This window comes from Somniosus microcephalus, unplaced genomic scaffold (genome assembly GCF_052327205.1).
Source record: "Somniosus microcephalus isolate GS21.2 unplaced genomic scaffold, FLI_Smic_1.0 unresolved_chr7, whole genome shotgun sequence".
Classification (NCBI taxonomy): Eukaryota; Metazoa; Chordata; class Chondrichthyes; order Squaliformes; family Somniosidae; genus Somniosus; species Somniosus microcephalus.
Window position 1 is genome coordinate 33,947,126 of NW_028225185.1, and position 25,179 is coordinate 33,972,304.

Sequence of the window (25,179 nt, forward strand, 5' to 3'; positions counted from 1 at the left end):
CCCCCCGGCTCCGGCAGCTGTTGTTATTGTCCTGTCTCCTGTGTCTTTCCTGTCAGCAGGCCTGGAGACAGAGAGTGAGAGACCCTGGCACTGAGAGACAGGCCTGGGGGGCAGAGAGTGACAGACCCTGGCACTGAGAGACAGGCCCTGGGGGGGACAGAGAGTGACAGACCCTGGCACTGAGAGACAGGCCCTGGGGGGACAGAGAGTGAAAGACCCTGGCACTGAGAGACAGGCCCTGGGGGGACAGAGAGTGAAAGACCCTGGCACTGAGAGACAGGCCCTGGGGGACAGAGAGTGAGAGACCCTGGCACTGAGAGACAGGCCCTGGGGGGGACAGAGAGTGAAAGACCCTGGCACTGAGAGACAGGCCCTGGGGGGCAGAGAGTGAGAGACCCTGGCACTGAGAGACAGGCCCTGGGGGGGACAGAGAGTGAGAGACCCTGGCACTGAGAGACAGGCCCTGGGGGGACAGAGAGTGAAAGACCCTGGCACTGAGAGACAGGCCCTGGGGGGCAGAGAGTGAGAGACCCTGGCACTGAGAGACAGGCCCTGGGGGACAGAGAGTGAGAGACCCTGGCACTGAGAGACAGGCCCTGGGGGGGACAGAGAGTGAGAGACCCTGGCACTGAGAGACAGGCCCTGGGGGAGACAGAGAGTGAAAGACCCTGGCACTGAGAGATAGGCCCTGGGGGGCAGAGAGTGAGAGACCCTGGCACTGAGAGACAGGCCCTGGGGGGGACAGAGAGTGAGAGACCCTGGCACTGAGAGACAGGCCCTGGGGGGCAGAGAGTGACAGACCCTGGCACTGAGAGACAGGCCCTGGGGGGGACAGAGAGTGAGAGACCCTGGCACTGAGAGACAGTCCCTGGGGGGGACAGAGAGTGACAGACCCTGGCACTGAGAGACAGGCCCTGGGGGGGACAGAGAGTGAGAGACCCTGGCTCTGAGAGACAGGCCCTGGGGGGGACAGAGAGTGAGAGACCCTGGCACTGAGAGACAGGCCCTGGGGGGGACAGAGAGTGAGAGACCCTGGCACTGAGAGACAGGCCCTGGGGGGGACAGAGAGTGAGAGACCCTGGCACTGAGAGACAGGCCCTGGGGGGGACAGAGAGTGAGAGACCCTGGCTCTGAGAGACAGGCCCTGGGGGGGACAGATAGTGAGAGACCCTGGCACTGAGAGACAGGCCCTGGGGGGGACAGAGAGTGAGAGACCCTGGCACTGAGAGACAGGCCCTGGGGGGGACAGAGAGTGAGAGACCCTGGCCCTGAGAGACAGGCCCTGGGGGGACAGAGAGTGAGAGACCCTGGCACTGAGAGACAGGCCCTGGGGGGGACAGAGAGTGAGAGACCCTGGCACTGAGAGACAGGCCCTGGGGGGGACAGAGAGTGAGAGACCCTGGCCCTGAGAGACAGGCCCTGGGGGGACAGAGAGTGAGAGACCCTGGCACTGAGAGACAGGCCCTGGGGGGGCAGAGAGTGACAGACCCTGGCACTGAGAGACAGGCCCTGGGGGGCAGAGAGTGACAGACCCTGGCACTGAGAGACAGGCCCTGGGGGAGACAGTGAGAGACCCTGGCGCTGAGAGACAGGCCCTTGGGGGGACAGAGAGTGAGAGACCCTGGCACTGAGAGACAGGCCCTGGGGGGGACAGAGAGTGAGAGACCCTGGCACTGAGAGACAGGCCCTGGGGGACAGAGAGTGAGAGACCCTGGCACTGAGAGACAGGCCCTGGGGGGACAGAGAGTGAGAGACCCTGGCTCTGAGAGACAGGCCCTGGGGGGACAGAGAGTGAGAGACCCTGGCACTGAGAGACAGGCCTGGGTGGGGTGGGGAGGGGGGGGGGCAGGGGGAGAGATTCAGGGGGCGAAGCAAAATTAAGACTTGCAATTAGACATTGCCTTTCACGACCTCAGGACGTCCCGGAGCGCTTCACAGCCAATGAAGGACTTTTTCAAGTGTGCTCACTGTTGCAGTGCAGTGCCGTGCTCCCTCAGTACTGCTCCGCCATTCAATGAGATCATGGCTGATCATCCAAATTCAGTACCCTGTCCCTGCCTTCTCCCCATATCCCTTGATCCCTTTAGCCTTAAGAAATATATCCAACTCCTTCTTGAATATATTTAATGAATTGGCCTCAACTGCCTTCTGTGGTAGAGAATTTCACAGGTTCACCACTCTCTGGGTGAAGAAATTCCTCCTCATTTCAGTCCTAAATGGCTTACCCCTTATGCTTAGACTGTGACCCCTGGTTCTGGACTCCCCGACCATCGGGAACATCCTTCCTGCATCTAGTCTGTCTAGTCCTGTTAGAATTTTATAAGTTTGAATGAGATCCCCTCTCATTCTTCTAAACTCCAGCAAGTATAAGCCCAGTCGACCCAATTTCTCCTCATACGTCATTCCTGCCATCCCAGGTATCAGTCTGGTGAATCTTCGCTGCACTCCTTCCATGGCAAGAACATCCTTCCTCAGATACTTCAATACGGGCAGAGGACCGGAGGCCAGGGCAGGTTTCCAATCCGAGCAGGAGTAGGCCGCGTGGCCCCTCGAGCCCGCCCCGCCAATCAATAAGGTTTGACTTTACCAGCGACCGCTTCCGACATCCAGCTTCCCCAGGAGCTGCTGCAGATGGACAGCCAGCAGGGAGTGGTGCGATTTATTAACATTGCAAGCACTGCCACTGAACAGGAAACAGATGGTTTGTGTGTGGGCACAGTCACAGGACGCAGCCCGGCCTGGAGTCACGCCCAGCGAACGAGCCCAGTGGAATCCAGGGGCCTCAAATAAACTCACCCGGTGACTTGACTCCCTCAGTCATCCAGGACAAAGCAGCCCGCTTGATCGGCACCCCATCCACCACCTTAAACATTCACACCCTCCACCACCGGCGCACCGTGGCTGCAGTGTGGACCATCTACAAGATGCACTGCAGCAACTCGCCAAGGCTTCTTCGGCAGCACCTCCCAAACCCGCGACCTCCTCCACCTAGAAGGACAAGGGCAGCAGGCGCACGGGAACACCACCACCTCCAAGTTCCCCTCCGAGTCACACATACCATCCCGACTTGGAAATATATCGGCCGTTCCTTCATCGTCGCTGGGTCAAAATCCTGGAACTCCCTCCCAAACAGCGCTGTGGGAGCACCTTCACCACACGGGACTGCAGCGGTTCAAGAAGGCGGCTCACCACCACCTTCTCGAGGGCAATTAGGGACCGGCAATAAATGCTGGGCCTCGCCAGCGACACCCACATCCCATAAACGACTAAAAAAAAAAATGCGACTTTCAAACCGGTTCCACACACTCAATTAAACAAACAGTAGAGGCTCGGTTGCCATATCTATGCCTCGGGCTAACAGGATAAATCATCAAACTTCCTCCTGCAAAAGAACCTAGCAACTCACTTCACTAGATTTCCGATTACAGTCGATCGCTGAACTTAAAGGAGCCCCCCTCGCCCTCGCCGCCCCCCCCCCGCCCCCGCCACGATCAACTTTCAACCCACAATGATGTGTTTAAAATGGTGAAGGGTCACTAACGACGGGGCACCGATTTAAAACGATCGGCAAAAAGAATCGGAGGTAAGTGATCGACCTGAGGAAAAAGCTGTTTTACGCAGCGGGTGGTCAGGAGTTGGAAAACGCTGCCTGAGAGGGCGGTGGAGACAGATTCAATAGTAGCCTTCGAAAGGGGAATTGGAGAAATACTTGAAGGAGAAACAATCGCACGGATAAAGAAAGACTCCCATTTCTCCAGCGCCTTTCACGACCTCAGGACGTCCCAAACGCTTCACAGCCAATGAAGGACTTTTTTTGAAGTGTGGTTGTAATGTAGGAAACGCGGCAGCCAATTTGCACACAGCAAGCTCCCACAAACAGCAATGTGATAAATGACCGGGTCGTCTGTTTTTAGTGATGTTGGTTGAGGGATCAATATTGGCCCCAGGACACTGGGTAGAACTCCACACACCCTCCCGCTCTTCAAAACAGTGTCATAGGATTTTTACGTCCACCTGAGAGGGCAGATGAGACCGCGGTTTAACGTCTCAGCTGAAAAAGGCATCTCCAACAGTGCGGCGCTCCCTCAGTACTGCCCCTCCGACAGTGCGGCGCTCCCTCAGTACTGCCCCTCCGACAGTGCGGCGCTCCCTCAGTACTGCCCCTCCAACAGTGCGGCGATCCCTCAGTACCGCCCCTCCGACAGTGCGGCGCTCCCTCAGTACTGCCCCTCCGACAGTGCGGCGCTCCCTCAGTACTGCCCCTCCAACAGTGCGGCGATCCCTCAGTACCGCCCCTCCGACAGTGCGGCGCTCCCTCAGTACTGCCCCTCCGACAGTGCGGCGCTCCCTCAGTACTGCCCCTCTGACAGTGCGGCGCTCCCTCAGTACTGCCCCTCCGACAGTGCGGCACTCCCTCAGTGCTGCCCCTCCGACAGTGCGGCGCTCCCTCAGTACCGCCCCTCCGTCAGTGCGGCACTCCCTCAGTACCGCCCCTCCGACAGTGCGGCGCTCCCTCAGTCCTGCCCCTCCGACAGTGCGGCGCTCCCTCAGTGCTGCCCCTCCGACAGTGCGGTGCTCCCTCAGTACCGCCCCTCCGACAGTGCGGCGCTCCCTCAGTACCGCCCCTCCGACAGTGCGGCGCTCCCTCAGTACCGCCCCTCCGACAGTGCGGCGCTCACTCAGCACCGCCCCTCCGACAGTGCGGCACTCCCTCAGTACTGCCCCTCTGACAATGTGGTGCTCCCTCAGTACTGCCCCTCCGACAGTGCGGCGCTCCCTCAGTACAGCCCCTCCGACAGTGCGGCGCTCCCTCAGTACCGCCCCTCCGACAGTGCGGCGCTCCCTCAGTACCGCCCCTCCGACAGTGCAGCGCTCACTCAGCACAGCACCGCCCCTCCGACAGTGCGGCGCTCCCTTAGTACTGCCCCTCCGACAGTGCGGCGCTCCCTCAGTACCGCCCCTCCGACAGTGCGGCGCTCCCTCAGTACCACCCCTCCGACAGTGCGGCGCTCCCTCAGTACCGCTCCTCCAACGGTGCGGCGCTCCCTCAGTACAGCCCCTCCGACAGTGCGGCGCTCCCTCAGTACTGCCCCTCTGACGGTGCGGCGCTCCCTCAGTACCGCCCCTCAGACAGTGCGGCGCTCCCTCAGTACAGCCCCTCCGACAGTGCGGCGCTCCCTCAGTAGCGCCCCTCCGACAGTGCGGCGCTCACGCAGTACTGCCCCTCCGACAGTGCGGCGCTCCCTCAGTACTGCCCCTCCGACAGTGCGGCGCTCCCTCAGTACCGCCCCTCCGACAGTGCGGTGCTCACTCAGCAACGCCCCTCCGACAGTGCGGCGCTCCCTTAGTACTGCCCCTCCGACAGTGCAGCGCTCCCATCCGTACCGCCCCTCCGACGGTGCGGCGCTCCCTCAGTACTGCCCCTCCGATGGTGCGGCGCTCCCTCAGTACAGCCCCTCCGACAGTGCGGCGCTCCCTCAGTACCGCCCCTCCGACGGTGCGGCGCTCCCTCAGTACTGCCCCTCCGATGGTGCGGCGCTCCCTCAGTACTGCCCCTCCGATGGTGCGGCGCTCCCTCAGTACAGCCCCTCCGACAGTGCGGCGCTCCCTCAGTACCACCCCTCCGACAGTGCGGCGCTCCCTCAGTACCGCCCCTCCGACAGTGCGGCGCTCCCTCAGTACCGCCCCTCCGACAGTGCGGCGCTCCCTCAGTACCGCCCCTCCGACAGTGCGGCGCTCCCTCAGTACTGCCCCTCCGACAGTGCGGCACTCCCTCAGTACTGCCCCTCTGACAGTGCGGTGCTCCCTCAGTACCGCCCCTCCGACAGTGCGGCGCTCCCTCAGTACCGCCCCTCCGACAGTGCGGCGCTCCCTCAGTACTGCCCCTCCGACAGTGCGGCACTCCCTCAGTACTGCCCCTCCGACAGTGCGGCGCTCCCTCAGTACCGCCCCTCCGACAGTGCGGCGCTCCCTCAGTACCGCCCCTCCGACAGTGCGGCGCTCCCTCAGTACCGCTCCTCCGACGGTGCGGCGCTCCCTCAGTACAGCCCCTCCGACAGTGCGGCGCTCCCTCAGTACTGCCCCTCTGACAGTGCGGCGCTCCCTCAGTACCGCCCCTCTGACGGTGCGGCGCTCCCTCAGTACCCGCCCCTCCGACAGTGCGGCGCTCCCTCAGTACAGCCCCTCCGACAGTGCGGCGCTCCCTCAGTAGCGCCCCTCCGACAGTGCGGCGCTCACTCAGCACCGCCCCTCCGACAGTGCGGCGCTCCCTCAGTACTGCCCCTCCGACAGTGCGGCGCTCCCTCAGTACCGCCCCTCCGACAGTGCGGTGCTCACTCAGCACCGCCCCTCCGACAGTGCGGCGCTCCCTTAGTACTGCCCCTCCGACAGTGCAGCGCTCCCTCAGTACCGCCCCTCCGACGGTGCGGCGCTCCCTCAGTACCCGCCCCTCCGACGGTGCGGCGCTCCCATCCATACCGCCCCTCCGACGGTGCGGCGCTCCCTCAGTACTGCCCCTCCGACGGTGCGGCGCTCCCTCAGTACAGCCCCTCCGACAGTGCGGCGCTCCCTCAGTACCGCCCATCCGACAGTGCGGCGCTCACTCAGCACCGCCCCTCCGACAGTGCGGCGCTCCCTTAGTACTGCCCCTCCGACAGTGTGGCGCTCCCTCAGTACCACCCCTCCGACGGTGCGGCGCTCCCTCAGTACCGCCCCTCCGACGGTGCAGCGCTCCCTCTGTACCGCCCCTCTGACAGTGCGGCGCTCCCTTAGTACCGCCCCTCTGATGGTGCGGCGCTCCCTCAGTACCGCCCCTCCGACGCTCCCTCAGTACTGCCCCTCCAACAGTGCGGCGGCCCCTCCGACAGTGCGGCGCTCCCTCAGTACCACCCCTCCGACAGTGCGGCGCTCCCTCAGTACCGCCCCTCTGACAGTGCGGTGCTCCCTCAGTACTGCCTCTCCGACAGTGCAGCACTCCCTCAGAACTGCCCCTCCGACAGCGCGGCACTCCCTCAGCACCGCCCCTCCGACAGTGCGGCGCTCCCTCTGTACTGCACAGTGTCCAGCGCCATTCACAACTCCTCAGATAATGAAGCAGTCCATGCCCGCATGCAACAAGACCTGGACGACGTTCAGGCTTGGGCTGATAAGTGGCAGGTAACATTCGCGACACACAAGTGGCAGGCAATGACTATCTCCGACAAGCGAGAGTATAACCACCTCCCCTTGACATTCCATGGCATTACCGTCACCAAATCCCCACCATCAACATCCTGGGGGGTCACCATTGACCAGAAACTTAACTGGACCAGCCACATAAATACTGTGGCAACAAGAGCAGGTCAGAGGATGGGTATTCTGCGGCGAGTGTCTCACCTCCTGACTCCCCAAAGCCTTTCCACCATCTACAAGGCACAAGTAAGGAGTGTGATGGAATACTCTCCACTTGCCTGGATGAGTGCAGCTCCAACAACACTCAAGAAGCTCGACACCATCCAGGACAAAGCAGCCCGCTTGATCGGCACCCCATCCACCACCTTAAACATTCACTCCCTCCGCCACCGGCGCACCGTGGCTGCAGTGTGGACCATCTACAAGATGCACTGCAGCAACTTGCCAAGGCTTCTTCAGCAGCACCTCCCAAACCCGCGACCTCTTCCACCTAGAAGGACAAGGGCAGCAGGCGCAGGGGAACACCACCACCTCAAAGTTCCCCTCCAACTCGCACACCGGCCTGACTTAGAAATATATCGGCCGTTCCTTCATCGTTGCTGGGTCAAAATCCTGGAACTCCCTCCCTAACAGCGCTGTGGGAGCACCTTCACCACACGGACTGCAGCGGTTCAAGAAGGCGGCTCACCACCACCTTCTCAAGGGCAATTAGGGATGGGCAATAAATGCTGGGCCTCGCCAGGGACGCCCACATCCCAGAAACAAATTTTTTAAAAATCCACATTGAACCCCAATAATCCACATTAAACCCCAATGAGAGACATTAAACCCCAATAATTCACATTAAACCCCAATGAGAGACATTAAACCGCAATAATTCACATTATACCCCAATGAGACATTAAACCCCAATAATTCACATTAAACCCCAATGAGAGACATTAAACCCCAATAATTCACATTATACCCCAATGAGACATTAAATCCCAATAATTCACATTAAACCCCAATAATCCACATTAAACCCCAATGAGAGACATTAAACCCCAATAATCCATTCAACCCCAATAATCCACATTAAACCCCAATAATTCACATTAAACCCCAATAATTCACATTAAACCCCAATAATCCACATTAAACCCCAATAATCCACATTAAATCCCAATAATCCACATTAAATCCCAATAATCCACATTAAACCCCAATAATCCACATTAAATCCCAATAATCCACATTAAACCCCAATAATCCACATTAAACCCCAAAAATCCACTTTAAACCCCAATAATCCACATTAAACCCCAATAACCCACATTAAACCCCAATGAGAGACATTAAACCCCAATAATCCACTTTAAACCCCAATAACCCACATTAAACCCCAATAATCCACATTAAACCCCAATAGTCCACATTAAATCCCAATAATCCACATTAAATCCCAATAATCCACATTAAACCCCAATAATCCACATTAAACCCCAATAATCCACTTTAAACCCCAATAACCCACATTAAACCCCAATAATCCACTTTAAACCCCAATAACCCACATTAAACCCCAATAATCCACATTAAACCCCAATAACCCACATTAAACCCCAATGAGAGACATTAAACCCCAATAATCCACATTAAACCCCAATGAGAGACATTAAACCCCAATAATCCACTTTAATCCCCAATAATTCACATTAAACCCAAATAATCCACATTAAACCCCAATAACCCACATTAAACCCCAATAATCCACATTAAACCCCAATAATCCACATTAAACCCCAATTATCCACATTAAATCCCAATAATCCACATTAAATCCCAATAATCCACATTAAATCCCAATAATCCACATTAAACCCTAATAATCCACATTAAACCCCAAAAATCCACTTTAAACCCCAATAATCCACATTAAACCCCAATAACCCACATTAAACCCCAATAACCCACATTAAACCCCAATGAGACATTAAACCCCAATAATCCACTTTAAACCCCAATAACCCACATTAAACCCCAATAATCCACATTAAACCCCAATAGTCCACATTAAATCCCAATAATCCACATTAAATCCCAATAATCCACATTAAACCCCAATAATCCACATTAAACCCCAAAAATCCACTTTAAACCCCAATAATCCACATTAAACCCCAATAACCCACATTAAACCCCAATAATCCACTTTAAACCCCAATAACACACATTAAACCCCAATAATCCACATTAAACCCCAATAACCCACATTAAACCCCAATGAGAGACATTAAACCCCAATAATCCACATTAAACCCCAATGAGAGACATTAAACCCCAATAATCCACTTTAATCCCCAATAATTCACATTAAACCCCAATAATCCACATTAAACCCCAATAATCCACATTAAATCCCAATAATCCACATTAAATCCCAATAATCCACATTAAATCCCAATAATCCACATTAAACCCCAATAATCCACATTAAATCCCAATAATCCACATTAAACCCCAAAAATCCACTTTAAACCCCAATAATCCACATTAAACCCCAATAACCCACATTAAACCCCAATGAGAGACATTAAACCCCAAAAATCCACTTTAAACCCCAATAATCCACATTAAACCCCAATAACCCACATTAAACCCCAATAATCCACTTTAAACCCCAATAACCCACATTAAACCCCAATAATCCACATTAAACCCCAATAATCCACATTAAATCCCAATAATCCACATTAAACCCCAATAATCCACATTAAATCCCAATAATCCACATTAAATCCCAATAATCCACATTAAACCCCAAAAATCCACTTTAAACCCCAATAATCCACATTAAACCCCAATAATCCACATTAAACCCCAATAATCCACATTAAACCCCAATAACCCACATTAAACCCCAATGAGAGACATTAAACCCCAATAATCCACTTTAAACTCCAATAATCCACATTAAATCCCAATAATCCACATTAAACCCCAATAATCCACATTAAATCCCAATAATCCACATTAAATCCCAATAATCCACATTAAACCCCAATAATCCACATTAAATCCCAATAATCCACATTAAATCCCAATAATTCACATTAAACCCCAATAATCCACTTTAAACCCCAATGAGACATTAAACCCCAATGAGAGACATTAAACCCCAATAATCCACATCAAACCCCAGTAATCCACATCAAACCCCAATAATCCACATCAAACCCCAATAATCCACATTAAACCCCAGCTAGGACCAACCTAAAAAAGGGTATCAGGACTGCCAAATGGAAACAGACACTGCGGATAGAGGATCACTTCCGCAACAACTCGGACCCCCGGCGCATGTGGCAAGGCATCCAGGCCATCACTGACTACAAGGGCAAAAACACCAGTCCCCCGGTCAGCGACGCCTCCCTTCTGGAGGAGCTTAACAACTTCTACGCTCGCTTCGACAGGGACAACAAGGAGCCGGCTACCAAAGCCTTGCCACCCCCGGAAGACCAGGTGCTCACTCTGTCGACCTCCGACGTAAGGGGCGCTTTACGCAGAGTGAACACACAAAAGGCTACTGGACCGGATAGCATCCCTGGACGGGTACTCAAGGAATGTGCTGATCAGCTGGCTGATGTCTTCACCGCCATCTTCAACCTGTCATTGGCCCAGGCAGTAGTCCCTACATGCTTCAAGACCGCCACCATCATTCCTGTGCCTAAACAAGCGGCTGTGACGTGTCTGAACGACTATCGACCTGTCGCACTCACACCCATCATAATGAAGTGTTTCGAGAGACTGGTCTTAGCCCACATCAAAGCCAGTGTTCCCGCCTCCCTTGACCAACACCAGTTTGCCTATCGGGCAAACAGATCAACGGAGGATGCAATCACAACTGCTCTACACTCGGCACTGAATCACCTAGATGGTAAGGAGACCTACATCAGAATGTTGTTTATAGACTACAGCTCAGCATTCAACACTATCGTCCCCAACAAGCTGGCCACCAAACTCCAAACTCTTGGCCTGAACACTTCCCTCTGCAACTGGACCCTGGACTTCCTAACAAACAGACCCCAGTCTGTCAAATTAGGCAACCACACCTCCCCCCCCCCCCCCCGACCCTGAACACGGGGGCCCCACAAGGATGTGTGCTGAGCCCCCTCCTCTACTCCCTCTTCACCCACGACTGTGTGGCTGTTAATGGTTCCAACACCATCATCAAGTTTGCAGATGACACCACGGTAGTAGGCCAGATCACCAACAACGATGAGTCAGCCTACAGGGAGGAGGTCCAGCATCTCGTGAAGTGGTGCGCCGACAACAACCTGGCACTTATAGATACATAGATACATAGAAGATAGGAGCAGGAGTAGGCCATTCGGCCCTTCGTGCCTGCTCCGCCATTTAATGAGATCATGGCTGATCCTTTAATTCAGTATCCCGTCCCCGCCTTCTCTCCGTAACCCTTAACCCCTTTTGCCCGTAGAAATATATCTAATTCCCTCTTAAATATATTTAATGAGCTGGCGTACACTGCCCTCTGTGGCAATGAGTTCCACAGGTTCACCACTCTCTGAGTGAAGAAATTCCCCCTCATCTCTGTCCTAAATGGTTTAGCCCTTATCCTTAAATTATGTCCTCTAGTTCTGTTCTCACCCGCCAAGGGAAACATTCCTTCTGCATCCAGTCTGTCTAGACCTGTCAGAATTTTATACACTTCTATGAGGTCCCCTCTCAATCTTCTAAACTCCAGTGTGTACATCCCTAAACTACATAGTCTCTCCTCATAGGTCATTCCCGCCATTCCTGGTATCAGCCTGGTGAATCGCCGCTGCACCCCCTCCATGGCAAGAACATCCTTCCTCAGATGAGGCGACCAAAACTGTACACAGTACTCGAGGTGTGGTCTCACCAGTGCCCTGTACAGCTGCAGCAAGGTATCCCTGTTCCTGTATTCTAACCCTTTTGCTATGAAGGCCAGCATACCGTTTGCCTTCTTGACCGCCTGTTGCACCTGCATGCTCGCCTTCAGTGACTGGTGTACAAGAACACCCAGGTCTCTCTGTACTTCCCCCTCTCCCAATCTATTGCCATTTAAATAATAATTTGCCCTCCCGTTCCTGCACCCAAGGTGGATAACTTCGCACTTGTCCACATTATAGTGCATCTGCCATTTATCCGCCCAATCGCCCAGTCTGTCCAAATCGCTCTGGAGCTTCCTGGTCTCTTCCTCTGAGCCCACCCCACCTCCTAGTTTAGTGTCGTCTGCAAATTTGGAAATGCTGCATCCGACTCCCTGATCCAGGTCATTAATGTAAATTGTGAACAGCTGGGGGCCCAGGACAGATCCCTGTGGTACCCCACTTGTTACTGCCTGCCATTCAGAAAATGAGCCGTTTATTCCAACTCTCTGTTTTCTATCTGACAGCCAGTTCCCTATCCACGCCAAAACTTTCCCCTTTATCCCATGAGCCTCAATTTTCCATGCTAATCTTTTATGTGGGACCTTATCGAAGGCCTTTTGGAAGTCCAGGTACACCACATCTACTGGCTCTCCCCCATCTATTCTACCAGTTACTCCCTCAAAAAATTCCAATAGATTAGTCAAGCACGATTTACCCTTTGTAAATCCATGTTGACTCTGTCCTATCCTGTCCCCATTTGCTAAGTGCTCCGCTATTTCATCCTTAATGATGGACTCCAGCATTTTGCCCACAACTGATGTAAGGCTTACAGGTCTGTAATTACCTGCTTTTTCCCTACCCCCCTTTTTGAATAGTGGGGTAACGTTAGCTACCCTCCAATCCATCGGCACTGTTCCCGAGTCTAATGAATTCTGAAAAATCATCCTTAGTGCATCCGCTATCTCTAGGGCCACCTCCTTCAGTACCCTAGGATGCATGTTATCAGGCCCTGGGGATTTGTCCACCTTCAATCCCTTTAGCTTCCTTAACACCATATCCTTAGAGATATTGATTTGCGTCAGTTCCTCCTTTGCCAATGTCCCTATTTTTCCCGATATCCCAGGGAGGTTTTTTGTGTCTTCCTTCGTAAAGACTGACCCAAAGTATGCATTTAGTTGATCTGCCAACACCAAGAAAACAAAGGAAATAATCGTGGACTTCAGGAAGTCCAAAGGCGGAAGTCACACCCCCATCCACATCAATGGGGCGGAGGTGGAAAGGGTGGACAGCTTTAAGTTCCTCGGAGTCCACATCACGGAAGACCTCTCCTGGTCCCTCAACACCTCCTCTCTGGTGAAGAAGGCCCAGCAGCGCCTATATTTCTTGAGGAGGCTGAAGGGATGTAATCTGTCACCCCTGATCCTTTCTAACTTCTACCGCTGCACTATAGAGAGCATCCTGACAAACTGTATCACGGTATGGTACGGCGGCTGTAGCTCCCATGACCGGAAAGCCCTGCAGCGGGTAGTCAAAACTGCCCAACGCATTACCGGCACCCGGCTACCGACCATAGAACATATATATCAGAAACGCTGCCTACGGAGGGCACGGTCCATCATCAAAGACCCTACCCACCCCAGCCACAGTCTGTTCGCCCTCCTACCATCTGGAAGACGCTACAGATGCATTCGCACCCGTACGACCAGATTTAGGAACAGCTTCTTTCCCAGGGCTGTCATCCTACTGAACTCCACAAATAAACACTAAAGCCTGCACATCTGCCGATGCACTTTATTATGGTCATATTTATGCTAATATATATGTACAAATGTATGTTGAAATGTTAAGTGTCCTAATCCAAATTGTACACCCTCGGGAGCCGCAAGCCTACATTTCGTTGTACTGCACTTGTGCACTAACAATGACAATAAAAGTTGATTTGATTTGATTTGATTTAATCCACATCAAACCCCAATAATCCACATCAAACCCCAATAATCCACATTAAACCCCAATAATCCACATTAAACCCCAATAATCCACATTAAACCCCAATGAGAGACATTAAACCCCAATAATCCACATTAAACCCCAATAACCCACATTAAACCCCAATGAGAGACATTAAACCCCAATCAGAGACATTAAACCCCAATAATCCACATCAAACCCCAATAATCCACATTAAACCCCAATGAGAGACATTAAACCCCAATTTACCCATTGAGGCCACGCCCTGCACGCTGATTGGCTCTAGCGTTGCGTCGCCCCGCCCACTCCAGGCACCCTCTGACGTCAAGGCGCTCGGGCCCCGCCCCCGCACGCCGATTGGCTGCGGGGCCGCCCCGTCCACGCCAGCGCCCCGTGGTGGTGACGTCACGGGGCTGAGTCCCCGCCCCCTCGGGCGGCCTTGGGCCAATCAGAGGCGAGGGGGCGGGGCCTCTTGCCTGGGTCGAGCGGACGGGCTGACTTCGCGTCACTTCCCGCTGGGGCGGCGGCGGAGCAGGTCAGGCGCTGGCTGGGTGGCTGCTGGCCTGGGAGACTGGAAACTAGCGGAGGGGGGGGGGTGTTCAGCGTCGGGCTGAGGTCCCAGGTACTGTGGGCAGAGAAAGAGACAGCGGCCTCTCCCAACCTGCCCGGCCCAAGGGAGAAATTACCCCCCCCACCACACACAGAGCCCTTGACAGGGTCAGTGCCGCCTCCTGTAGCCGAATATCCTGCCTGGTTGAGAGGAGTGGGGGGTCATTTAACGCTGTAGAGTTAGGCAGCGGTGCCCCCCCCCCCCCCCCTCCCTGCAGTTTAATACCCTGCCTAGGGTGGACTCGAGTAACGGGAGAGAGTTAAGCTGCGCTGCCTCTTGCAGCCGAATATCCTGGGTCGGGGGGGGGGGGTGTCATTTAGCGTGAGTGTGTTATCACAGCTTAATGTCCTGCCTTGGGGAACTTGAGTAATGGGGGGAGGGGGGGAAGAGTTAGGCTGCGCCGCCTCTTGTAGCTGAATATCCTGCCTCTTGCAGCCGAATATCCTGCCTGGGAGGGGTCATTTAGCGCGAGAGAGTTATCACAGCTTAATATCCTGCCTTGGGGGACTCGAGTAGCGGGGAGGGGAGAGTTAGGCTGCGCCGCCTCTTGTAGCTGAATATCCTGCCTCTTGCAGCCGAATATCCTGCCTGGGGTGGGTGGGGGGAGATCATTTAACGCAGCAGACGTAGGCTGCGGTGCCTCCTGCAGGTTAATATTCTGCCGAGGGGGACTCGAGTCGCGGCGGAGAGTTAGGCTGCGGTGCCTCTAGCAGCTGAATATCCTACCTGAAAGGGTGTGGGGGGGGTCTGGTTAAGGGGAGAGAGTTAAGCCTGCAGTCGAATAGCCTGCCTGGGCTCGCAGCCGCCACCCCTCCGCGCCTGAACCTCGTGCTGGGATTGCACTGGGCATGGTGCATACTGCGGTCGAATAGCCGACTAATCGACGTGTTCCCAGTGGGACAGGGCTGCCGATAGGGCCCTGCGACCAGCAACTTCAGCGGGGGAGGGTGAAGGAGCTGGCGCCCTTCAGGCCTGGTTTAATCGGGAACCGTCGGACTGTATATGCCGGACACACTGGGGATTGGGGTACAGGACTGACCGCTCAACTTTCTGCCACCTGGAAGTACCCGCCCGTGTCTTGCCGTCCCTTTAACCGTCTCTCTGTGCCCTTATAGGTCGGCTGTCTGTTCCAGCCATTCGCTGCTTGTCCCAGTACCACCATGAGATTGGCAGGTGAGAGAATGTTTTACTCCTGAGAACGGTCCGCTTTCATATTGTGTCCACATCAACTGTTCAATCCTTAATTCCCACACTTCGGCGTACAGTTCTGGTGGGTACAGGTCTGTCACTGTATAACACTGGGGTACAGTACTGGTGGGTACAGGTCTGTCACTGTATAACACTGGGGTACAGTACTGGTAGGTACAAGTCTATCACTGTATAACACTGGGGTACAGTACTGGTGGGTACAGGTCTGTCACTGTATAACACTGGGGTACAGTACTGGTGGGTACAGGTCTGTCACTGTATAACACGGGTACAGTACTGGTAGGTACAAGTCTATCACTGTATAACACTGGGGTACAGTACTGGTGGGTACAGCTCTGTCACTGTATAACACGGGTACAGTGCTGGTGGGTACAGGTCTGTCACTATAACACGGGTACAGGTCTGTCACTATAACACTGGCATACAGTACTGGTGGGTACAGGTCTGTCACTAGCACTGAGGTACTGTACTGACGGACACCGGTCTCGCTGTATAACACTGGGGTACAGTACTGGTGGGTACAGGTCTGTCACTATAACACTGGGGTACAGTACTGGTGGGTACAGGTCTGTCACTGTCTAACACTGGGGTACCGCACTGGTGGGTACAGGTCTGTCGCTGTGTAACACTGGGGTACAGTACTGGTGGGTACAGGTCTGTCACTGTATAACACTGGGGCACAGTACTGGTGGGTACAGGTCTGTCACTATAACACGGGTACAGTACTGGTGGGTACAGGTCTGTCACTGTATAACACTGGGGTACAGTACTGGTGGGTACAGGTCTGTCACTGTATAACACTGGGGCACAGTACTGGTGGGTACAGGTCTGTCACTATAACACGGGTACAGTACTGGTGGGTACAGGTCTGTCACTGTATAACACTGGGGTACAGTACTGGTGGGTACAGGTCTGTCACTATAATAGTGGGGTACAGTACTGCTGGGTACAGGTCTGTTACTGTATAACAGTGGGGTACAGTACTGGTGGGTACAGGTCTGTCGCTGTATAACACTGGGGGTCAGTACTGGTGGGTACAGGTCTGTCGCTGTATAACACGGGTACAGTATTGGTGGGTACAGGTCTGTCACTGTATAACACTGGGGTACAGTACTGGTGGGTACAGGTCTGTCACAGTATAACACTGGGGTACAGTACTGGTGGGTACAGGTCTGTCACAGTATAACACTGGGGTACAGTACTGGTGGGTACAGGTCTGTCACTGTATAACAGTGGGGTACAGTACTGGTGGGTACAGGTCTGTCACAGTATAACACTGGGGTACAGTATTGGTGGGTACAGGTCTGTTGCTGTATAACACGGGTACAGTACTGGTGGGTACAGGTCTATCACTATAACACGGGTACAGTATTGTTGGGTACAGGTCTGTCGCTGTATAACACGGGTACAGTACTGGTGGGTACAGGTCTGTCACTATAACACGGGTACAGTACTGGTGGGTACAGGTCTGTCACTATAACACTGGGGTACAGTACTGGTGGGTACAGGTCTGTCACTGTAACACTGGGGTACAGTACTGGTGGGTACAGGTCTGCAACTGTATAACTGGGGTACAGTACTGGTGGGTACAGGTCTGTCACTGTATAACACTGGGGTACAGTACTGGTGGGTACCGGTCTGTCACTACAGCACTGGGGTACAGTACTGGGGGGTACAGGTCTGTCACTGTATAACACTGGGGTACAGTACTGGTGGGTACAGGTCTGTCACTGTATATAACACGGGTACAGTACTGGTGGGTACAGGTCTGTCACTGTGTAACACTGGAGTACAGTACTGATGGGTACAGGTCTGCAACTGTATAACACTGGGGTACAGTACTGGTGGGTACAGGTCTGTCACTGTATAACACGGGTACAGTACTGGTGGGTACAGGTCTGTCACTGTATAACACTGGGGTACAGTACTGGTGGGTACAGGCCTGTCACGATTACACTGGGGTACAGTACTGGTGGATACAGGTCTGTCACTGTATAACACTGGGGTACAGTACTGGTGGGTACAGGTCTGTCACTGTATAACACTGGGGTACAGTACTGGTGGGTACCGGTCTGTCACTGTATAGCACTGGGGTACAGTACTGGGGGGTACAGGTCTGTCACTGTATAACACTGGGGTACAGTACTGGTGGGTACAGGTCTGTCACTGCATAACACTGGGGTACAGTGCTGGTGGGTACTGGTCTGTCACTGTATAGCACTGGGGTACAGTGCTGGTGGGTACAGGTCTGTCACTGTATAACACATGGGTACAGTACTGGTGGGTACAGGTCTGTCACTATAACACTGGGGTACAGTACTGGTGGGTACAGGCCTGTCACTGTATAACACTGGGGTACAGTACTGGTGGGTACAGGCCTGTCACTGTATAACACTGGGGTACAGTACTGGTGGGTACAGGTCTGTCACTGTATAACACTGGGGTACAGTACTGGTGGGTACAGGTCTGTCACTATAACACTGGGGTACAGTGCTGGTGGGTACTGGTCTGTCACTGTATAGCACTGGGGTACAGTACTGGGGGGTACAGGTCTGTCACTGTATAACACTGGGGTACAGTACTGGTGGGTACAGGTCTGTCACTGTATATAACACTGGGGTACAGTACTGGTGGGTACAGGTCTGTCACTGTGTAACACATGGGGTACAGTACTGGTGGGTACAGGTCTGTCACTGTATAACACTGGGGTACAGTGCTGGTGGGTACAGGTCTGTCACTGTGTAACACATGGGTACAGTACTGGTGGGTACAGGTCTGCAACTGTATAACACTGGGGTACAGTACTGGTGGGTACAGGTCTGCAACTGTATAACTGGGGTACAGTACTGGTGGGTACAGGTCTGTCACTATAGAACACTGGGGTACAGTACTGGTGGGTACAGGTCTGTCACTGTATAACACTGGGGTACAGTACTGGTGGGTACAGGTCTGTCACTGTATAACACTGGGGTACAGTACTGGTGGGTACAGGTCTGTCACTATAACACTGGGGCACAGTACTGGTGGGTACAGGTCTGTCACTGTATAACACTGGGGTACAGTACTGGTGGGTACAGGTCTGTCACTGTATGACACTGGGGTACAGTACTGGTGGGTACCGGCCTGTCACTGTATAGCACTGGGGTACAGTACTGGGGGGTACAGGTCTGTCACTGTATAACACTGGGGTACAGTACTGGTGGGTATAGGTCTGTCACTGTATAACACGGGTACAGTGCTGGTGGGTACAGGTCTGTCACTGTATAACACTGGGGTACAGTACTGGTGCGTACAGGTCTGTCACTGTATAACACTGGGGTACAGTACTGGTGGGTACCGGCCTGTCACTGTATAGCACTGGGGTACAGTACTGGGGGGTACAGGTCTGTCACTGTATAACACTGGGGTACAGTACTGGTGGGTACAGGTCTGTCACTATAATAGTGGGGTACAGTGCTGGGTACAGGTCTGTCACTGTATAACAGTGGGGTACAGTACTGGTGGGTACAGGTCTGTCGCTGTATAACACTGGGGGTCAGTACTGGTGGGTACAGGTCTGTCGCTGTTTACACTGGGGTACAGTACTGGTGGGTACAGGTCTGTCCCTGTATAACACGGGTACAGTATTGGTGGGTACAGGTCTGTCACTGTATAACACGGGTACAGTATTGGTGGGTACAGGTCTGTCACTATAACACTGGGGTACAGTACTGGTGGGTACAGGTCTGTCACAGTATAACACGGGTACAGCACTGGTGGGTACAGGTCTGTCACAGTATAACACTGGGGTACAGTACTGGTGGGTACAGGTCTGTCACTGTATAACACTGGGGTACAGTACTGGTGGGTACAGGTCTGTCGCTGTATAACACTGGGGTACAGTACTGGTGGGTACAGGTCTGTCACTGTATAACACTGGGGTACAGTACTGGTGGGTACAGGTCTGTCGCTGTATAACACTGGGGTACAGTACTGGTGGGTACAGGTCTGTCGCTGTATAACACTGGGGTACAGTACTGGTGGGTACAGGTCTATCACAGTATAACACTGGGGTACAGTATTGGTGGGTACAGGTCTCGCTGTATAACACTGGGGTACAGTACTGGTGGGTACAGGTCTGTCGCTGTATAACACGGGCACAGTACTGGTGGGTACAGATCTGTCACTGTATAACACGGGTACAGTACTGGTGGGTACAGGTCTGTCACTATAACACGGGTACAGTACTGGTGGGTACAAGTCTGTCACTATAACACTGGGGTACAGTACTGGTGGGTACAGGTCTGTCACTAACACTGGGGTACAGTACTGGTGGGTACAGGTCTGTCACTGTATAACACTGGGGTACAGTACTGGTGGGTACAGGTCTGTCACTGTATAACACGGGTACAGTACTGGTAGGTACAGGTCTGTCACTGTATAACGGGTACAGTACTGGTGGGTACAGGTCTCTCACTGTATAACACGGTTACAGTACTGTTAGGTACAGGTCTGTCACTAACACTGGGGTACAGTACTGGTGGGGACAGCTCTGTCACTGTATAACACGGGTACAGTACTGGTGGGTACAGGTCTGTCACTGTATAGCACTGGGGTACAGTACTGGTGGGTACAGGTCTGTCACTGTATAACACGGGTACAGTACTGGTGGGTACAGGTCTGTCACTATAGCACTGGGGTACAGTACTGGTGGGTACAGGTCTGTCACTGTATAGCACTGGGGTACAGTACTGGGGGGTACAGGTCTGTCACTATAACACTGAGGTACAGTACTGGTGGGTACTGGTCTGTCACTGTATAACACTGGGGTACAGTACTGGTGGGTACAGGTCTGTCACTGTATAACACTGGGGTGCAGTACTGGTGGGTACAGGTCTGTCACTGTATAACACGGGTACAGTACTGGTGGGTACAGGTCTGTCACTGTATAGCACTGGGGTACTGTACTGGGGGGTACAGGTCTGTCACTGTATAACACTGGGGTGCAGTACTGGTGGGTACAGGTCTGTCACTGTATAACACTGGGGTACAGTACTGGTGGGTACAGGTCTGTCACTGTATAACACTGGGGTACAGTACTGGGGGGTACAGGTCTGTCACTGTATAACACTGGGGTACAGTACTGTTGGGTACTGGTTTGTCACTGTATAGCACTGTGGTACTGTACTGGGGGGGTACAGGTCTGTTACTGTATAACACTGGGGTACAGTACTGGTGGGCACAGGTCTGTCACTATAACACTGGGGTACAGTACTGGTGGGTACAGGTCTGTCACTGTATAGCACTGGGGTACAGTACTGGGGGGGTACAGGTCTGTCACTGTATAACACTGGGGTACAGTACTGGTGGGTACAGGTCTGTCACTGTATATAACACGGGTACAGTACTGGTGGGTACAGTACTGGTGGGTACAGGTCTGTCACTATTACACTGGGGTACAGTACTGGTGGGTACAGGTCTGTCACTGTATAACACTGGGGTACAGTACTGGTGGGTACAGGTCTGTCACTGTATAACACGGGTACAGTACTGGTGGGTACAGGTCTGTCACTGTATATAACACGGGTACAGTACTGGTGGGTACAGGTCTGTCACTATTACACTGGGGTACAGTACTGGTGGGTACAGGTCTGCAACTGTATAACTGGGGTACAGTACTGGTGGGTACAGGTCTGCAACTGTATAACACGGGTACAGTACTGGTGGGTACAGGTCTGTCACTGTATAACACGGGTGCAGTACTGGTGGGTACAGGTCTGTCACTATTACACTGGGGTACAGTACTGGTGGGTACAGGTCTGTCACTGTATAACACTGGGGTACAGTACTGGTGGCTACTGGTCTGTCACTATAGCACTGGGGTACAGTACTGGGGGGGTACAGGTCAGTGACTGTATAACACTGGGGTACAGTACTGGTGGGTACTGGTCTGTCACTGTATTGCACTGGGGTACAGTACTGGTGGGTACAGGTCTGTCACTGTATAACATGGGTACAGTACTGGTGGGTACAGGTCTGTCACTATAACACTGGGGTACAGTACTGGTGGGTACAGGTCTGTCACTGTATAACACTGGGGTACAGTACTGGTGGGTACCGGTCTGTCACTGTATAGCACTGGGGTACAGTACTGGGGGGTACAGGGCTGTCACTGTATAACACTGGGGTACGGTACTGGTGGGTACCGGTCTGTCACTGTATAGCACTGTGGTACTGTACTGGGGGGTACAGGTCTGTCACTGTATAACACTGGGGTACAGTACTGGTGGGTACAGGTCTGTCACTGTATAACACTGGGGTACAGTACTGGTGGGTACAGGTCTGTCACAGTATAACACTGGGGTACAGTACTGGTGGGTACAGGTCTGTCACTGTATAACACTGGGGTACAGTACTGGTGGGTACAGGTCTGTCACTATAACACTGGGGTACAGTACTGGTGGGTACAGGTCTGTCGCTGTATAACACGGGTACAGTACTGGTGGATACAGGTCTGTCACAGTATAACACTGGGGTACAGTATTGGTGGGTACAGGTCTGTCGCTGTATAACACGGGTACAGTACTGGTGGGTACAGGTCTGTCGCTGTATAACACGGGCACAGTACTGGTGGGTACAGATCTGTCACTGTATAACACGGGTACAGTACTGGTGGGTACAGGTCTGTCACTATAACACGGGTACAGTACTGGTGGGTACAAGTCTGTCACTATAACACTGGGGTACAGTACTGGTGGGTACAGGTCTGTCGCTGTATAACACGGGCACAGTACTGGTGGGTACAGATCTGTCACTGTATAACACGGGTACAGTACTGGTGGGTACAGGTCTGTCACTATAACACGGGTACAGTACTGGTGGGTACAAGTCTGTCACTATAACACTGGGGTACAGTACTGGTGGGTACAGGTCTGTCACTAACACTGGGGTACAGTACTGGTGGGTACAGGTCTGTCACTGTATAACACTGGGGTACAGTACTGGTGGGTACAGGTCTGTCACTGTATAACACGGGTACAGTACTGGTAGGTACAGGTCTGTCACTGTATAACGGGTACAGTACTGGTGGGTACAGGTCTCTCACTGTATAACACGGTTACAGTACTGTTAGGTACAGGTCTGTCACTAACACTGGGGTACAGTACTGGTGGGGACAGCTCTGTCACTGTATAACACGGGTACAGTACTGGTGGGTACAGGTCTGTCACTGTATAGCACTGGGGTACAGTACTGGTGGGTACAGGTCTGTCACTGTATAACACGGGTACAGTACTGGTGGGTACAGGTCTGTCACTATAGCACTGGGGTACAGTACTGGTGGGTACAGGTCTGTCACTGTATAGCACTGGGGTACAGTACTGGGGGGTACAGGTCTGTCACTATAACACTGAGGTACAGTACTGGTGGGTACTGGTCTGTCACTGTATAACACTGGGGTACAGTACTGGTGGGTACAGGTCTGTCACTGTATAACACTGGGGTGCAGTACTGGTGGGTACAGGTCTGTCACTGTATAACACGGGTACAGTACTGGTGGGTACAGGTCTGTCACTGTATAGCACTGGGGTACTGTACTGGGGGGTACAGGTCTGTCACTGTATAACACTGGGGTGCAGTACTGGTGGGTACAGGTCTGTCACTGTATAACACTGGGGTACAGTACTGGTGGGTACAGGTCTGTCACTGTATAACACTGGGGTACAGTACTGGGGGGTACAGGTCTGTCACTGTATAACACTGGGGTACAGTACTGTTGGGTACTGGTTTGTCACTGTATAGCACTGTGGTACTGTACTGGGGGGGTACAGGTCTGTTACTGTATAACACTGGGGTACAGTACTGGTGGGCACAGGTCTGTCACTATAACACTGGGGTACAGTACTGGTGGGTACAGGTCTGTCACTGTATAGCACTGGGGTACAGTACTGGGGGGGTACAGGTCTGTCACTGTATAACACTGGGGTACAGTACTGGTGGGTACAGGTCTGTCACTGTATATAACACGGGTACAGTACTGGTGGGTACAGTACTGGTGGGTACAGGTCTGTCACTATTACACTGGGGTACAGTACTGGTGGGTACAGGTCTGTCACTGTATAACACTGGGGTACAGTACTGGTGGGTACAGGTCTGTCACTGTATAACACGGGTACAGTACTGGTGGGTACAGGTCTGTCACTGTATATAACACGGGTACAGTACTGGTGGGTACAGGTCTGTCACTATTACACTGGGGTACAGTACTGGTGGGTACAGGTCTGCAACTGTATAACTGGGGTACAGTACTGGTGGGTACAGGTCTGCAACTGTATAACACGGGTACAGTACTGGTGGGTACAGGTCTGTCACTGTATAACACGGGTGCAGTACTGGTGGGTACAGGTCTGTCACTATTACACTGGGGTACAGTACTGGTGGGTACAGGTCTGTCACTGTATAACACTGGGGTACAGTACTGGTGGCTACTGGTCTGTCACTATAGCACTGGGGTACAGTACTGGGGGGGTACAGGTCAGTGACTGTATAACACTGGGGTACAGTACTGGTGGGTACTGGTCTGTCACTGTATTGCACTGGGGTACAGTACTGGTGGGTACAGGTCTGTCACTGTATAACATGGGTACAGTACTGGTGGGTACAGGTCTGTCACTATAACACTGGGGTACAGTACTGGTGGGTACAGGTCTGTCACTGTATAACACTGGGGTACAGTACTGGTGGGTACCGGTCTGTCACTGTATAGCACTGGGGTACAGTACTGGGGGGTACAGGGCTGTCACTGTATAACACTGGGGTACGGTACTGGTGGGTACCGGTCTGTCACTGTATAGCACTGTGGTACTGTACTGGGGGGTACAGGTCTGTCACTGTATAACACTGGGGTACAGTACTGGTGGGTACAGGTCTGTCACTGTATAACACTGGGGTACAGTACTGGTGGGTACAGGTCTGTCACAGTATAACACTGGGGTACAGTACTGGTGGGTACAGGTCTGTCACTGTATAACACTGGGGTACAGTACTGGTGGGTACAGGTCTGTCACTATAACACTGGGGTACAGTACTGGTGGGTACAGGTCTGTCGCTGTATAACACGGGTACAGTACTGGTGGATACAGGTCTGTCACAGTATAACACTGGGGTACAGTATTGGTGGGTACAGGTCTGTCGCTGTATAACACGGGTACAGTACTGGTGGGTACAGGTCTGTCGCTGTATAACACGGGCACAGTACTGGTGGGTACAGATCTGTCACTGTATAACACGGGTACAGTACTGGTGGGTACAGGTCTGTCACTATAACACGGGTACAGTACTGGTGGG

The 25,179-nt window shown here is 53.2% G+C and overlaps 1 protein-coding gene across 4 annotated transcripts in view; it reads left to right on the forward strand.

Annotated features, from left to right (window-relative positions):
• Positions 1-14,527: 14,527 nt before the first annotated feature.
• LOC147086768 (protein FAM3A-like) overlaps positions 14,528-25,179 on the forward strand; it is a 30,241-nt gene continuing 19,589 nt past the window's right edge. Inside the window, exons 1-2 of one of the 4 annotated variants that reach the window (XM_085978941.1) lie at positions 14,528-14,571; positions 15,762-15,819. In XM_085978941.1, the coding sequence (XP_085835067.1) occupies positions 15,807-15,819 (13 nt within the window). In that variant the 5' untranslated portion in view covers positions 14,528-14,571; positions 15,762-15,806. The other 3 variants (XM_085978940.1, XM_085978942.1, XM_085978939.1) reach the window with 3 other exon arrangements.